The sequence below is a fragment of the Phocoena sinus genome, chromosome 16 (assembly GCF_008692025.1).
Source record: "Phocoena sinus isolate mPhoSin1 chromosome 16, mPhoSin1.pri, whole genome shotgun sequence".
NCBI classification, from domain to species: domain Eukaryota; kingdom Metazoa; phylum Chordata; class Mammalia; order Artiodactyla; family Phocoenidae; genus Phocoena; species Phocoena sinus.
This window is the reverse complement of record NC_045778.1, coordinates 65,709,458-65,724,991: the sequence shown is the minus strand read 5'-3', so window position 1 is coordinate 65,724,991 and position 15,534 is coordinate 65,709,458. Positions and strand designations below refer to the sequence as shown.

At 50.2% G+C, this 15,534-nt stretch overlaps 1 protein-coding gene across 1 annotated transcript; it reads right to left on the bottom strand.

Moving 5' to 3' along the window:
- Positions 1-1,148: 1,148 nt before the first annotated feature.
- Positions 1,149-14,871, bottom strand: DUSP5 (dual specificity phosphatase 5). The gene is made up of 4 exons (XM_032608883.1): positions 14,297-14,871; positions 8,920-9,068; positions 5,673-5,892; positions 1,149-2,676 (listed from the first exon to the last, which is right to left on the bottom strand). Exons 1-4 carry the CDS (start codon positions 14,673-14,675, stop codon positions 2,270-2,272), a joined length of 1,155 nt encoding a protein of 384 aa, XP_032464774.1. The 5' UTR covers positions 14,676-14,871; the 3' UTR covers positions 1,149-2,269.
- Positions 14,872-15,534: the final 663 nt, after the last annotated feature.

Sequence of the window (15,534 nt, the reverse complement as noted above, 5' to 3'; positions counted from 1 at the left end):
CTAAAGCACTAGAGTCAGGGGCAGGGTGAGGGCTAGAACCCAGGACTTTTTCCTCCTATACAGTGCCCTTCACTCCACTTTCTTCCCCTGGAAACCCTGCTTGGATTATGCAGATGAGGGGTGCAGGCTGAAGTAAACGCAGCTTCCCCAGTCTGGGTGACATTCTTATCTGAGGACTCTCCAAGGACCAGTGGGGAAGGAAAGGTGTGTGGGGAGCAAAGTCTCAAGCAAAGTCTTTGAGGTGAGACGTTTAGAAAGAGCTGGGCTACCCTGGGCTCGGCCGCCATCTTGCTATTTGTTGACATGGTTCTTGCTGTGGGGGAGCTGGAGGCCTCTCTGGACTCCCCCCCATAATCAGGGGGTATGGATTGGAATCCCTGTGTCAGGCAACTATGGTATCATTCCCAGCCAATTTCCCGTTCCCCTTGATTAGGAAACGGGCCCCAAGAGTTAGGCTGGAGCAGAGGCATAAGCCATGGGAACACGCAAATATTGCCCCTTCCTTCCTCCACCACACAGAGGAAATTACTCAGAAGGCAAGTTGATTCAGCCTTGGATTTAAATCAACTCATTGAGGGATTTACCTAGGAACTCCTGAGGGAATTATCTGGAAGAATTAATTCCAAGGGTAAAAGAGGGAGAATAGGCATTTAAGGTAAACCTTTACCTAGTTCACTTATCTGTCCCTTGGTCATTTTTCCAAACTTTTCTGAGAGTCTGCCACATGCCAGGCACTGGAGGGAGGGGGCTGACCACAAACTAGCCACTCAGGTTTGCTGGAATCAAGGGTCTTGAGCTCTAAGGGGCTTTTGGGATCAACTAGCTTAGTTCACTCACTTCATGGATGAAGAAGTGGAGGTTCAAGTTGAACTCTGCCTGGGGCTCACAAAGAGCCCAGGGTGGGTGGATGCTCTGACCACGTCTCCATGTGGCCTGAGCCTAAGGAGTTCTCTTGCAAGTGAGCCAAGGGAAACCTCCCAACTGGAAAGCATTATTCTGTACTGTTAAGATCACCAGCTCGTGAGCAGACGCAGAGCCTCATGCCTCCAGCTGCACACCCACCACCATCACCTTAGCGTTCATTGGGAAATAAAACCCAGTGAGGCAGGCTGGGCCCCGCCTCAGTGTATCCCTGCCTTACCCCAACTCACCAACATGAAGAAGCGTTTTTGTTCTTACTATTTTTATTTTGCGCTATAAAAAGCAACAACATCAACAACCAGTAACATACTGCTTTTCTTCACATTCATATGGATTTTAGGAAATTATTGCCTTTTCCCCTGGAGAGATAACCTACAGACAAAAAAGAAGTAGTACCACATTGAGAAATCTGCAAATCCCAGAAGTCAACAGCTTGAAGACAACGCCAAGGGGCAGGGAAGAAAACAAGTGTCACCAGAGACCAGACAAGCACATGTAAGGACAGCAAGCTGGGGTGACAACCGTTTCAATGCCACTGACTCAGACAGTGGGTACCCTTTCTCTCCTGGCACCCAGTGCCACCACCTCAAAGGGGTGATTGTTGGTCTATGGTCTAAAGAACTCTTTTCAAATGACGTCAGAGTTGCTTTGAGGAGAGGTGCAACGAGAAAGGTTCAAGTATGAGTAAGAATCATGCCAAAGTCCAAAGTCAGGGTAAAACCCACAGTGAAGAGGAAACCAGAAGTGTTACTGTCTCACTACTTCACCCAAATGACTCCACCTGACCCAAGACAGAGTCTCAAAAACATCTGAGCGTTCAAACAAGCATATACATCCTGTCCCTAAAACCCTGTAGGGTTACTTTCCTGACTAGGTGGTAATCAGCTTATGCCCTGAAGCGACACAGACAGATACGGAGACTGCCAAAGTTAAAAAAATAAGGTGGAAATTGTGCTTCCTTCAAAATGAATTGGCTTTGCTACTGCCTTTTCTCCTGGTCCAGCAACTGCTTTCTCTCATGTTGCTGCAGGTATTTATTGCCTTATGCTTGAAATGAAAAGGCAAACTTTGAGGTGCAAAGACTGGGCAGTCCTGAGGGCAGGGGGTCTGGAAATACAGTAGTCAGCACGTGCTGTGCTCTCATAATGGCTTGGCCTTCCTTCAGTCCCAAGAACCTATCCCCGAGGTCAGTCTGAAGTTTGTTTGCAAACCTGGTGACCCTTCACTGTCCCACCAGGACAGCGGGACAGAGTGAGGTCTTCAGTATTGCACAGGTATGAAATGTCCACGAGTTAAAATACAAAATCACAGTTGTTCTTGGAGCTGGGCTGGTTTTCCCACTCTGGTCTTAGCAGGATGTGGCTGCGGCCATGGGGCTCTGGCTGAGCTCTGAGACCGTTGAGTGGGTGGGCAATGGTGCCAGCACCGAGGTAGGGAACGTGCAGTAGGAACCCTGCACGTCAGGGCTCAGTGTCTGTAAATGGGCTATGAACGAAGGGCCGGCTGCCTCCCCTTGGGAGGAGGGAGCCTGGGGGCTAGGTGCGCAAGGCAGGATCTCGGACTCATACTGTAGGAGCTGGCCCATGAAGCTGAAGTTGGGCGAGACCACACTCCTCCTCTGCTTGATGTAATCAAAGGCGTCCTTTAGGTGGAACTGCTTGGTCTTCATGAGGTAAGCCATGCAGATGGTGGGTGAGCGGGAGATCCCAGCCTCACAGTGAACCAGGACCTTGCCTCCCTTTTCCCTGACACAGTCTGGAAGAAAGAAAAGACAGTGGAAATGAGTTGGGATTGGAACTCAAAGGCAACTGGATTTAATTAAAGAATTAAAAAAAAAAGTGACCTAGTAATCAAATCATCATCCCTGCTCAACGTCTGTGGTCCCACACCAGGCTTTTGCCAGTCTTTAACCTCCACTGCTGAGGATAGACTTTAGGGTCCCACCATGATGTCTATCTCTGCGTAGGACCTTCACAATCCTTAGTTCTCCAGGATGCTTTCACAGGTTCTGCCACTGGAGGTGCTAGACCTGGAGTAACTCCTTCCTGGGGATGCCATCTTAACTCGGGTTCCATGGTTGCGTTTCGAGAAGACTTTGGAAAATCTCTGAAGCTGCATGCAAGTTTTCATTGCACATTCACATTTCCGAGAGGGTCCCAGGCTCAAAGACTGACTTGGAGAAGCAATTCCTGCCTCTCGGGGTCTGATTCTAATGGTGATGACCTAGCCCTCATCCTGATTGAGGCCTTCCATCCTCCCCGGGATCCCTGTTTGGCTGTGCCAGGGCGGGATGCTTGGCTCAGCACCGAGGGTTCCCAACCAACCAAACATACAATAAATAGTGCACAGCCACTAATTATAGCCTTGGCTAAGTAACGCTTACTAGACGGAGGATATAAATGGCTTTGGCAAACTCCATCTTGCACAACAATGGGAGTCACTGCTATAAAGCTACCACCTTCAGTTAGCATTCATTAGCTCAATATGACAAAAGCGGGGTGCCCTCCTTTTCTGTTCTACTCCTCCCCCCAAAAGAGCTCCAACTGTTAAAAATGAGCAGGGGTAAAAGGTTAAACATATATACACATCAAATAAAAAGCACAAAAAAGAGTCTTTCCAATTCCCTCTCTTGCTAGTGAGGAAACAATTACATCACAGGAAGTTAGATGTCCATGGCACTATGTAAGGCCACAGTATGCAAAAACATTTAAGATTTTGAAGGGCAAATAAAAAGTCAGTCCCCTTACCCACCTCCCTCCTCAAGTTCAAGAAATTTGCAAATGCATCTCTAAGATCTGAAAGATCCAGTTTCTGAGGAGTCAGGGAGGAACCTGGAGTCTCCCCAACAGAATGAAAATCCCAAAGGACACCCCAGGGTTCCTCATTAGAAGTGCCCCAGTCTCTGATTCAAAAGAAAAAAAAAAGTTCCTGTAAATTAGTTCAAAAGGGACTCCAAGTTCCTAGGATTATAGGGTCGTGACTCCAACCTTCTTTTGCTCCTCCACCAGCAAAAAGCTGGTAGTCTAGCTTTTAATTGGCCCAGAGCCAAATCCCAGAAAGCAAAGGGCCTACAGTGTGTTGCTTCTGGATCCCACTTCACCCCTGGGGGCTTGCCTTCTATGTGGCCCTCGGAAGCGGTCAATGCATGATTCGGCCTCAGTCCCTCCTTCCTTCAGGAGGGCAAGGAGTCTGGGGAAAAGCATCTCGTGTGCCTTCAGAATGCTGTGGGTTTGTGCGGTTGTGTATCCAGACACAATGCACACACAGGATGGGGAGGGAGGCTTCTGAGAAGTGATGGGGGCGGGTTTCATGACCTCACTGAGAAGCTATCTAGATAATTAAATAACAGGCTGAGAAGGGCAAGGCATTCCCAGGGACAGGGAGAACAAGTCAAGGGTTTCCCACCCTGACCCCATCATCTTGACTGTCTCTCAGAGACTCCAAAGGAACCATCGCAGCCCAGAGGCTCAGGGAACAGGGAGGCAGGCTCGGCCTTTTGCCTCTGGTGAGTTTCTCTGCAGGCTTCTGTGGAGTAGAGATTGTGTGTGCTGAGCAGAGGGCTCACCACGTGGTGGAAGGGGGGCCTTTAATGGCTCCCTGCACTAAGTAATCATTGCTGCACCCAGCACCGGCCTTTCTCCCTCCAACATCCCTCAGAGCACGAGGCAGGAAGATCACTGCTCAGCTTCAACAGCTATGCATGTTAAAGGGAAAGAAGGACTCTGGAAAGGGAGGCAAGCCCACAAGGATGGAGAGTGGTGGGTGCTTGCAAATCTGAGACACAAAAAAGTCAGTCCAGCCCCCAGGGGAGATGGTTGAGGGAAACAGAGATGTCCAATGAAAGAACAATCCAGCCTGCTCGAGGAGTTGGAATCCCAAGGCCCAAAGCCCTTTCTAGGCAGAGGGACCAGAGGTTTCCAGGCCTACACGATGGAGTAAATGATAACTGCCTCACGGAACGTACAAAGGATGCAAAAAGATGCCAACTTCTCTGTGCATAAAGCACAGAGCTTGAGACGAGCGCTATCTTTAGTCCCAAATCAGCTGAAAATGCAAAACAATTGCCCCCAAAGCAGTTTGCCAAAAACCGTGGAAAGCTGCCAGGGCCCTGGGGGCTCAGTGCGTAAGGAGTGCTCTCTCAGTCCTTCTGTTTGTTTTCAAAAATATCCCAACCTACGTAGAAGCAGTTTGGGTGGTTCTTTCCCTCTCCTGCTTCCCTGGCATGGAGCATCACACACGGATGCACCCTGCTTCGCGCCCAGCCAGAAACACTAACAAGAGTGACAGAGTATTGCTATAAAATTGTAGTAATTCATTTATCTTGCAAATTAAAGCTCCTATTTTTTTTTTTTTTTTTTTTTTTTTTTGCAGTATGCGGGCCTCTCCCTGTTGTGGCCTCTCCCGTTGCAGAGCACAGGCTCCGGACGTGCAGGCTCAGCGGCCATGGCTCACGGGCCCAGCCGCTCCACGGCATGTGGGATCTTCCCGGACTGGGGCACGAACCCGTGTCCCCTGCATCGGCAGGTGGACTCTCAACCACTGCGCCACCAGGGAAGCCCTAAAGCTCCTATTAATAGCAACTCAAATCCTCCCCTCTGTCATTTTGGTCGGTGCATCCAACCAGCCAAGTTGGCTCTACAACAAGATGCTTTTCTTCTCAGTGAAGGGAACCCCCATCAGTACATCAAAATCCAAGAACACGCTCCCCTAGGGGGCCCCCAAAACAACTGAGGGGGAATGGCTGCACCTACCAATGAAATCTATTGCTTCTTGAAAGTGGGAGCTGATGTTAGCTGCATGGCTGTCTTCCACGGGGATCCATTTGTAGTGTAGGTGGGTCGTGCAGGCCTCAGAGGTCCGTCGTGAGACATTCAGCAGAGCTGTGATGTGCAGGTTGGCGAGGAACTCGCACTTGGATGCATGGTAGGCACTTCCAAGGTACAGGAACGGAAGGATTTCGACCGGGCCGCCCTGGAAGGAGGGGCAAAGGAGGACAACCAGGAAATGTTGGATTAGCTTGCTCTTTGGGGAGAAGAAACAAAACAATGCTGACCTATTTGTTTTCAGGTGGGAGGTTCCCTTTCTGGTTTCCAGGTAGAGAGCTCAGAGTCAGCGCAGTTCACCCAAGAGTGTGTGGGTGGAGCTTCCGTCCTGGTAAACTCTCTACCCTACATTACTGCCTTGTGACTCAGTGACAGCAAATCCCACACAGCTAAGATTTTCATTTTCATATATTGAGGTGGTAGGAAATGCCGGCAGCCTTCCTATACTGACAAGGATGAGAAGAGAGTGGTGTGATGGAAGACTTGAGAGGCCCGTGCTGTAGTTCTAGCTGCCCTGAGAGTGCCACAGTGAGCCCTTTAACCTTGAGGGCAGCCTCGGTTTCCTTCTAGATAAAATGGAAAATGGTTCAACAAGGTAAGCCCCCTCCTTTACAATCCTGACATTGTATATAATGTGTTTCATCAAACCTAGGACACTGTTGATCCTAAGATGCATTTGGAGCTCAGAGATGTTAAAATATGCTTCCCCCCGCCCCCCAAAAAGGTATACTTCTCAGAAGTGAAAATGACCACTATCTATCCAAAATCCTCAGATAATGAAAAGCTGTTAGGCCATGAGCAGGGCCTGATCCTTTTTTTTTTTTTTTGGCTGTGCTGCGCTGCATGGCATGCAGGCTGCAGGATCTTAGTTCCCCAACCAGGGATCAAACCCGTACCCCCTGCAATGGAAGCGTGGAGTCTTAACCACTGGACTGCCAGGGAAGTCCCAGGCCTGATCTTCTTGTGGGGCTGAGTTTTGGTAAGAGACGCGGACATCTTCACCCTTTTGGGAGACCACCTATACCTGAGGTTTCTAGTTAAGAAGGATCCCCAAAGAACCAGAGACCATCTACCCTGAGGAAAAGCTAAAAAGAACAGCTAGCTAGTCAGACTCTGGCAGCCTCAGCATTTCCAGGGTGGCAAGAAAAGCCATTGTTCCATACTTGGAACAATGGGAGCCCCTGGAGATTTAGAGGGAAAACACTGAGCTGGGGTGACAGTGGCTGTGTCTTTGGCAGTCTTTCCCATATCATCCATCCGCTTCCTGTGTTTCCATTTCCTGTCCTGGAATAAGAGTAGAATGGAAACTCTCTGCCAGACCCACAATAGGGAAAGGGGCACGGGAGGAGGGCCAGGAGAAGGCAGTTCTCAAATTACCCTGCATGGGTGTTTGCTTTTTCTTTCCTGAGAAGTCAGGTGTTTAAGGCAAAGGCCAGTTTGGCCACTTGAAAGAAAGTTATAGAGATTTTACAAAAGGTAGTAATAGTAACCAGTATTTTTATCAGCTGGCCCCTGAGCTTAACACTTTAGGTGTACCTACATAGATCTCTCCCTCTCTTTAGAGCCTGGAAAATGCTGACACACCAGGCCTGGGATCCTACTCAATTTCTCCTGGAGCTTAGCCCAACACCCCTGAAACCATGTTTCTTTCCTTTTTTGAATCTTCTTTTTAGACTCAAGAGGAAGAAACCAAAGGCCTTCAGAAACCCCAAAGGTTAACACGACCTCACCCGGCTTCTCTCAAGGCAGAAGCGCTACTAAGAGTAGCACTAGGGGGTTCCCCAGATGAACCGTGGAAACACACCAGGGCCTCCCTGGTCCTTGCTTGGCCAAAGGTCTGCTGTGCTTTCACAACATCCTGCAAATTCTCGTTTCTCTTTCACTTTCTGAGAAAGGAGGGGGAAAACACCACCCAAACAAACAAACAAAAATAGAAATTCAGCTAAGCCGGATGCCCATGGCTTGAAAGCCCAAGGTTCATCATACACTGCAATTTTAATAAAAGAAAACAAACAAAATAATAACCCTGGCACCTCACCAAGCTAACAGGTTTCCATTCAAGGAAAAGCCACCTGGCTGTATTTGGAAGTTTATCCCCAGGGGCAGAGCTCTGCTCTTGGCAGGCAGCTGGCATCTTACGCAGTATCTAGAAATCTTCCTTCTTATGATTTGGGTATGTTCTTATTTTGTGCAAAGAGCTTTTTGTGCAAAAAGCTCCTCCTACCAAGTCAGATGCCTAGAATGGCCCTCTTCCAAAAGAAGGCATGTGGAAAACAGAACAGGGTCCTGAAAAGAACCAGAACAAGGAGTTAAGAGAAGGGAGTTCTGGGCCTAGTGCGGCCATGAACCCAGCTGCAGGATTCTTGGCAAAATCAATCATCCCACCAGCTGTGACAGTTTTTCCCTCTGTAAAATGGGAAGGTAGGTTTTGATCTCTGTTTTCTGCAGATTTGGGTCCTTGCTGGCTTTTTCCACATCCTCCTGCATTGCATAGGTAACCCCTGCCTGAGCCGTCCACTTTTTCTTCCTCTAATGAGTTGCCAGAAAGTACAGTTCTTTGAAGGGAAAAAACCCACATGTTTGTAGACACATGAAATCCTCTAGTGTGTCTTGATCTCTGGTTTCAGAATTTATGGAAATATAAGCATCAGAAACCCCTAGGGGAGGCTGCTTAGCCATCCAAATAGTAATTTCTCTACAACCCTCCCCCAATCTTCCTCCTTCAGTTAAAAATACCAAGACACGCCTTTACAGGTACTGGGTTGGTTTGCAGAAACTGCAGAGCATGAACAGTTACGAAGAAGATCAACACAGGAAGCCTGAAAGTCAGCTCTGAAACGTCTTCAGGGAAACCTAAACCGATATTTCAAAGCTTCTCTGCACCTCCCAGGCCAGCTAACAATAATGTATATTTCGCTTCCACTTTTTGCCAGAAGCCACCGTGTGTCCTGAAGCACATTTGCTCTTGTCAGCTTATTTGCTGGAAGGAAGCCCATTTACTCTTAGATGGAAACTCAAGTTGGCAAGCAACAGAGGCTCTCTAAAGCTAGAGGCCTCTGCCAACTCCCTGATCCGCAAACGAACCAACCAAGGTTGCTGAGCAGGGAGTGGAAGAGCCAGGGTGCTGTGCAAGGAACAGAGCCAGGAGCCGGGACGGTACTTCCACACCGTGTACCTGGTCGTAAGCCGGCCTGTAGCTGATGTTGAGCACTGACTTCCCACACTGACTGATGAGGGCTGTCTCGGTTTCAACCTTCTCTGGTGAAATGGGTTTTACGTCCACGCAACACTCAGGATATTCCGAGTGGAAAGTCTCATAACCCCCTAAAAGAGAAAAAAAAAAAAGCAAGAAAGATGTAAGCATCGATTTTTCTCAGGCTGTCAGAAAATGCCCAGAATTGATCAATACCCTGAGTGTGGAATAGTAAAAAAATATTCAGCTACTATACATTTTGGTCATATTAAAAAATTGAGCCAAAACAAGTAATAGTTTTAGAATAGAAACGGGCTCCACAGACACACACACACATACATACACACACTCTCTCTCTCCTAAAAAGCTATAATTCAGAAAGGCAATGATTAACTTTCTATGCCTATCAGAAGAAGCTTAAACTGTGAAAGGAAATATATCTGACATCTGCCAAATATTAACCAAATCCCTCCAGAAAACAAAAGTTATTTTCTCTCATTTATCTAAAATGCAGGTGTGATTATGCAGAATTTCATTAATTTGTGAATGAGACTCCTAAACTGGTCTGTTTCATCCCTAGTCCCTTAGCTCTAAACTGGATTATAGACAAAACCTCCTCTATTCATAAGGGAATGGGGGCTAACACAGGTTTAAACTCAGGGCAATAAAACAGCCCTGCCCTTTCTCTTTGCCAAGGTGCTAAGAACACCGCTAGCAATCCTCTCCATAGGTCCAATGTAATCAATCAAGTTAATTACCTTTCAAACCAGAGCAATGAGGGCTTCTGAACTTAATTCTTACCTCCTTAAGTAAAAACTCCTTCTTTCTCCTTGATGACCACCTACTCTCCCTTTATCTTATTACCCTCCCCTCCTGAACTTTCTCCCCAGCTACACACACACACACCCTCATACCTGGCAGGTATGATTCTATAAAAATCCTAACTATATTTAAACTTCTCCAAATGGATCAGATCACTTAAGGTAAAAACTACTCTCTGACCAAGTCACAGAAACTTGAGTAGCTAAGTTCTCAGGCCCACACACGAGGTAGGGAAGAACCAAATGAAACACTGGCCTCGAAGCCTCAGAATGCCAAATGCTGCTGGGTGCACAGGCCAGACTTGTGTGGGGAAACACTTTGTTTCCAATCCAAAGGGACCTAAGACACTTCCAAGAGCCTCCAGAAAACCTGCTTCTTTTTCTGGCCCAGAGAATTCACTTGGGGGTCAAATCATCAATTTTTTTTTTTTTTTTGTCCATGCTGCGCAGCTTGTGAGATCCTAATTCCCAGCTTATGGGATCTTAGTTCCCTGACCAGGGATTGAACCTGGGCCCTGGCAGTGAAAGTGCTGCCAGGAATTAGGAATTCCCTAAACCATACATTAAATAAGCATTCTGAGACCATGTATTTTTTCAAAAAGGCCCCCCTTTTTTTTCTTCTGTCTTTTGGTGTTGTAATAGCCCCACAGTGGAGCACATGGTGGTTTTTTAAACCCCTGCAGTAGGCAAATGGTTAATGGATTACACGGCAGTCTCCAGCTCTCTCCCAGAAGCTACAGCCAATTCCTAGAATGAGTCATCTAGCTATTACTCCTTCCTCTCAGCTTGCTGGAACTGCCCCCAACCCCATTTAGCACACCCAAATCTCCCCTGTGGTCACTTCAACAAATAGCCACTTGGGCCTTCCCAAATGAGCTTCTGGACCTCCACAATGACCACGTTCCCGGTCATGATGACAGGCCATGCTGGAGGGAGGCGGAGGTGGAAAGTTTGAAGGTGTCTGTGGCTTAGTTTTCCCTCCCTCCCCACCATTGCCCCCACCCCCTTCTCTCCCAGAAGGCAGAAAGAAACCACACTTACACTGACCCTCAGCTTCCTCCAAAGAGGTGTCCCTAGTTAGCAAATCACTTCCTGTGCCTGGGCCTCAACATTTTGAGTCCCAGGAGACAAACTGAGTGATAGGGGATGGGAATCTGAAGTAAGAGTGGCCCAGGCCCTCTCAAACTTCAGAATGAAGCTTGGGAAAGAGAAGCCTTCGGGCCACCCCATCTCTTGGCTTTAAACAGATCACTTAAGAGTTGGCTGTTGGGCTTCCCTGGTGGTACAGTGGTTAAGAATCCGCCTGCCAATGCAGGCGACACGGGTTCGAGCCCTGGTATGGGAAGATCCCACATGCCCTGGAGCAACTAAGCCCGTGTGCCACAACGACTGAGCCTGCACTCTAGAGTTCATTGAGCCACAACTACTGAGCCTGCGTGCCACAACTACTGAAGCCCGTGTGCCTAGAGCCCGTGCTCTGCAATGAGAAGCCACCACAATGAGAAGCCCGTGCACCGTAACGAAGAGTAGCCCTCGCTCGCTGCAACTAGAAAGCCCGCGGGCAGCCATGAAGACCCAACGCAGCCAAAAATAAAATAAATTAAAATAATAATAATAATAAAAAGAGTTGGCTGTTAGGAGGACAGACAGGAGGTGCAGGTGTGGACTGGGTCCTGCCTGCCTGTTGACAAAATAAGGCAGGCAGACAAAGTCTCAGTGTAGTTGAGGGACAGATAAACAGGGTCCTGCCTCTTCCAGCTGGGGTCAGGAGTCCTATAGATTAGACGGTCTGTCTTTCACCCACTCCCATCAGAGGCGTGGAGAGACAGAACATTCCTCTCTGGTGCCTCACTTGAACTCCAAGAGCCGTGGCAATTCTTTTGGCAGCTTCACTCCTCTTCAGAGTGATTCTGTTTTTGATCACCACTACATTACCAGGGGAGCTGAGCAGAGAAAGCACACGGACGCTATATATAAATACGCACTGACAATGCCGTTCGGTCATCTTATTTTAGTGGGTTTTTTTGGGAGGGGTGGGCATTGAGGGAAGTGTAAAAGGCATTGCAGGACTTCCCTGGCAGTCCTGTGGTTAAGACTCCGTGCTTCCAGTGCAGGGGGCGTGGGTTTGATCCTTGGTTGGGGAACTTAGATTCCACATGCTGCGTGGCCAAAAAAAAAATGGTTTGCCCCACGATCTGGGATGTCACTAGATTAAAAACCTGAACTCTTATCTGGATGTGAGACAGGTAAAGAAAAAATTTTCTTTGGCAACAACTTAAAGTTTAGTACTGTTATAAGGGTAAGTATTAAGCAATTTCTACTGAAATTTAAAACGGACATAACTTTCGACGTGGCAATTCTCATAATTTTACTGAAAGGTAGTGCACATGCAAAAGCATTTGGACAAAGGTATACTCTCCCACACTGCTTCAAATACTAAGGCTGGAAGCAACCTACTTACTGGTTATCACCAGGGGATGGGTTTAAAAAGTGAATAGGACACGTATGCTCTGATATGGACAAATCTCTCAAAATCTAGTTAGATGAAAGAGGCAGGAACAGGAAATATACAAAATCATTCTATTTTTACTCATGGAAAATTAATTTATCTAAAGATGAACAAGAAATAGTTGACTGTTGTCTCCGGGGAGTAGAACTGAGTTCTAGGGTGTGCAGAAGATCCACTTTTCATTGTATAGCCTTTGTGCTGTATGTTACTTATATTAAAACATTTTTTTTAAACATTAATTTTTCTGAGATGTGAGTCTACAGAGCTGCCTACTTCCTGTGGCAATAACTTCCAAACTGCTAGCATGGCCCCCTGCAGAGGGGTAGGGAGCAGAGGTAGGACCCGGAAGGGTTTCCTGGACTGTATCTTTCGTGCTACTGGAGAGGCAGAAGCTTCTTCTGTACTCACTGCTAAGAAGTGGAGACAAAAAGCATATCAAAAAGAAATCAGGGGGCTTCCCTGGTGGCGCAGTGGTTGAGAGTCCGCCTGCCGATGCAGGGGACGCGGGTTCGTGCCCTGGTCCGGGAGGATCCCACATGCCGTGGAGCGGCTGGGCCCGTGAGCCATGGCCGCTGAGCCTGGGCGTCCGGAGCCTGTGCTCTGCAACGGGAGAGGCCACAACAATGAGAGGCCCACGTACCGCAAAAAAAAAAAAAAAAAAAAAAAAAAAAAAAAAAAAAGAAATCAGGGACTATGTGTGAAAAACCTCTGCAGAGCTTGGAGGGCACTCTCCACCTCCTGGGGGCTGAGGCTGGGTAAAAGAGAAATATCATCATCTTATGCCTCTGTTGTTTCCCTAACAGGAATCAACAGGGGACCGTCTGTAAGAGGTGCGAACAGAGGTGGGAGCTGCCCGTGTGCCTCTGGAATCTCCTGGCCTGGAATGTGTAAAACTCCACAAGTCGCACGGTTTTAAGACAGCGCTCTCACTCTCTCAGCTCACTGCACCTGAGCTCTGAACCACATCAGTGTTACATCTCCACGTGTCCCCGTCAGAGTCTGGCCGGCGCAGCCTAGGCTGAGTCCTCATGTCTGCCCTACAGGCTATGCCTTCAATACATTTGAGGTTACAAAGGACTCAAATACAAGGCGGCAGCAGTTATAGGAAGTGACACAGAAATCAATATTCTGGAGTCTGAGAGTAAATCACCCACCCACCACCAACGTCATCTCCCCCAGCAGGTGGAATGGGCAGACTGGTGAAGCAGCTTCTGGGGATCTCAAACCAAATGCGACGCAATCCCCTTCACAGCCACCCTGTGGCACCTCTCATGTGTCCTGGCTCGCTGGCCAGCCTGCCTCCCACCCCTGGCAGACAGCGTTAGGCCCGCCGGGTTTGGCCCACGACCAGTATAGATGATCCCGGGGTGGGGGAGAGGAGGTGAAAAGGGTGTCAGCTCCAAACGGAGCGAGAGAAAGGCCTGGGAGGGGAGAAGGGGAAGCCAAGGAACAATAAAAAGCAATAAAATGAAATGGAAAGGAAGGGGAGGGGAGGAGAGGGACTCGCCAGGGTCAAAAAGGCAAGAGGGGTCGAAGAAGACACAGCCTAACATACGTTAATCGTGCAGGAGGGAGGAAAGGGGACACCGCGGCGCCACACTTCGGGGGTGAGGGTGTTGCGACCTGCTGATCCCTCCAGATCTGTCCATCAGGACGGCTCCAGAGCGCAGGCCCCAGCGAGAGCGGTGAAGCCGGCGCCAGGAAAGCCGGCCCGCGCCCAGCACTAGGCGACCGACCCCCAGCTGAGAAGCAGCGCCCCCGGCTGCGTAAGCAACCCCATCCCACCCACCCGGGCCTAAAGGCCGATCGTCAAGCGCTTTCGAGGAACTCGAGTGGGGAAGCTGTGAGCGCTGACACTGGCAGTGCCCTCCCTAGCGCACGTCAAGCCCCAAGGTGCAGACTCCCGCCAGCGGAGAACTGCTCGGGTTCTAGCGTCAAGGAAGGCGCCTGGCGCCAGCAGGGGACCCCAGAGCCCGGGGCCGTCCCGGCGCGGACGGTGACAGGGGACCGGCGTCCCCGACGCGCTCACCTTTGAGGAAGTAGACCCGCGGGCCGGCGGGCAGGCAGGCGAGCAGCGAGGTGAGCACAACGCGCGCGGCGCTCTCCTCGCGCAGCTTCTGCCAGTGGCGGCTGCCCTGGTCCAGCACGACCACGGCCGCCACGCCGCCGCCACCCTCCTGCAGCAGCCGCGCGCGCGCCGCCTCGTCCGGCAGCACGTAGCGCGCCGACACCGCGCCTCCGCGGGCCCGCCGCAACACCACCGAGTTGAGGTTGACGTTGAGCGAGCCGCGCACGCTCGAGGCGGCGAAGGCCAGGTAGGGCCGGCAGTCGAGCACCACACAGCGCGCCGCAGCCTCCTTGCGGAGCATCTTGCGCAGCTGGCGCCCGTCGAGCGACGTGACCTTCATGCCGCCGCCGCCCAGCGGCCCCGCGCAGTGCGCCCCGCAGGTGCCCACAGCCAGGGTGCCCGCCGGCGAGGCCCGGGAGGGCGACCCGCGGGGCTGCGGCCGGCCGACCGAGCCCGGCGCCGGAGCGACCGCTCAACTCTTCCTTCCCGCCCTGCACGCTCGGCTCCCGGCCCGGCCACTCGCCGCCCCAGAAGCCGGGGATTCCGCCGGCAGCTCAGCGTTTTATGTGAATGGGTGTACAGCCTGTGACGTGGCTGCCCATATAAGGCCGAATAAGGGTATTTCCCCGCCCCTTCGGGCTGTGGCCACGCCCCCCGGGAGCCGGACGTGCTGGGCGGGCGCCGAGCGTTAGTCAGCCTGAGAAAGAGGAAGTGGCAGGCAACTTGCCGTGCCTTCTGTGGCGCTGCGCGGAGACACTCACTTGCGCATCACCGGGGACTGCTGGTGGGGTGTCAGGAACGCTACGAGGCCGAGGTGACCCACGCTGTGCGGGAAGAGGAGGAAGCGGGGGAGGCGGAGCTGGCGTCGAGACATGGGTTTAAAGTTTCATAGACGTAGGTTCAGAACCCACTGGGGGCCGGGCCAGGTACTGCAGTAGGCAGAGCTAGGGGCGCCCTCGGCCAGAGCCCCCAGATGGATCTGACGTAGATTTCGATCCTTACCCGTCTTTACGCGGGAAATGAGATGATAGCTGGAATTTGCTTCGAAGGCTGGGTTATCGACTCAAGATTGGGCTTGTGTTGGTATGGTTGAAGCTTGGTGACGGGTACCTGGAGGTTCATTATACTGTTTTCTCTACTTTTCTTTATATTTTGAAATTTTCCATAATAAAAGCACCTCAAAGTAAAAGTGGAGAGAG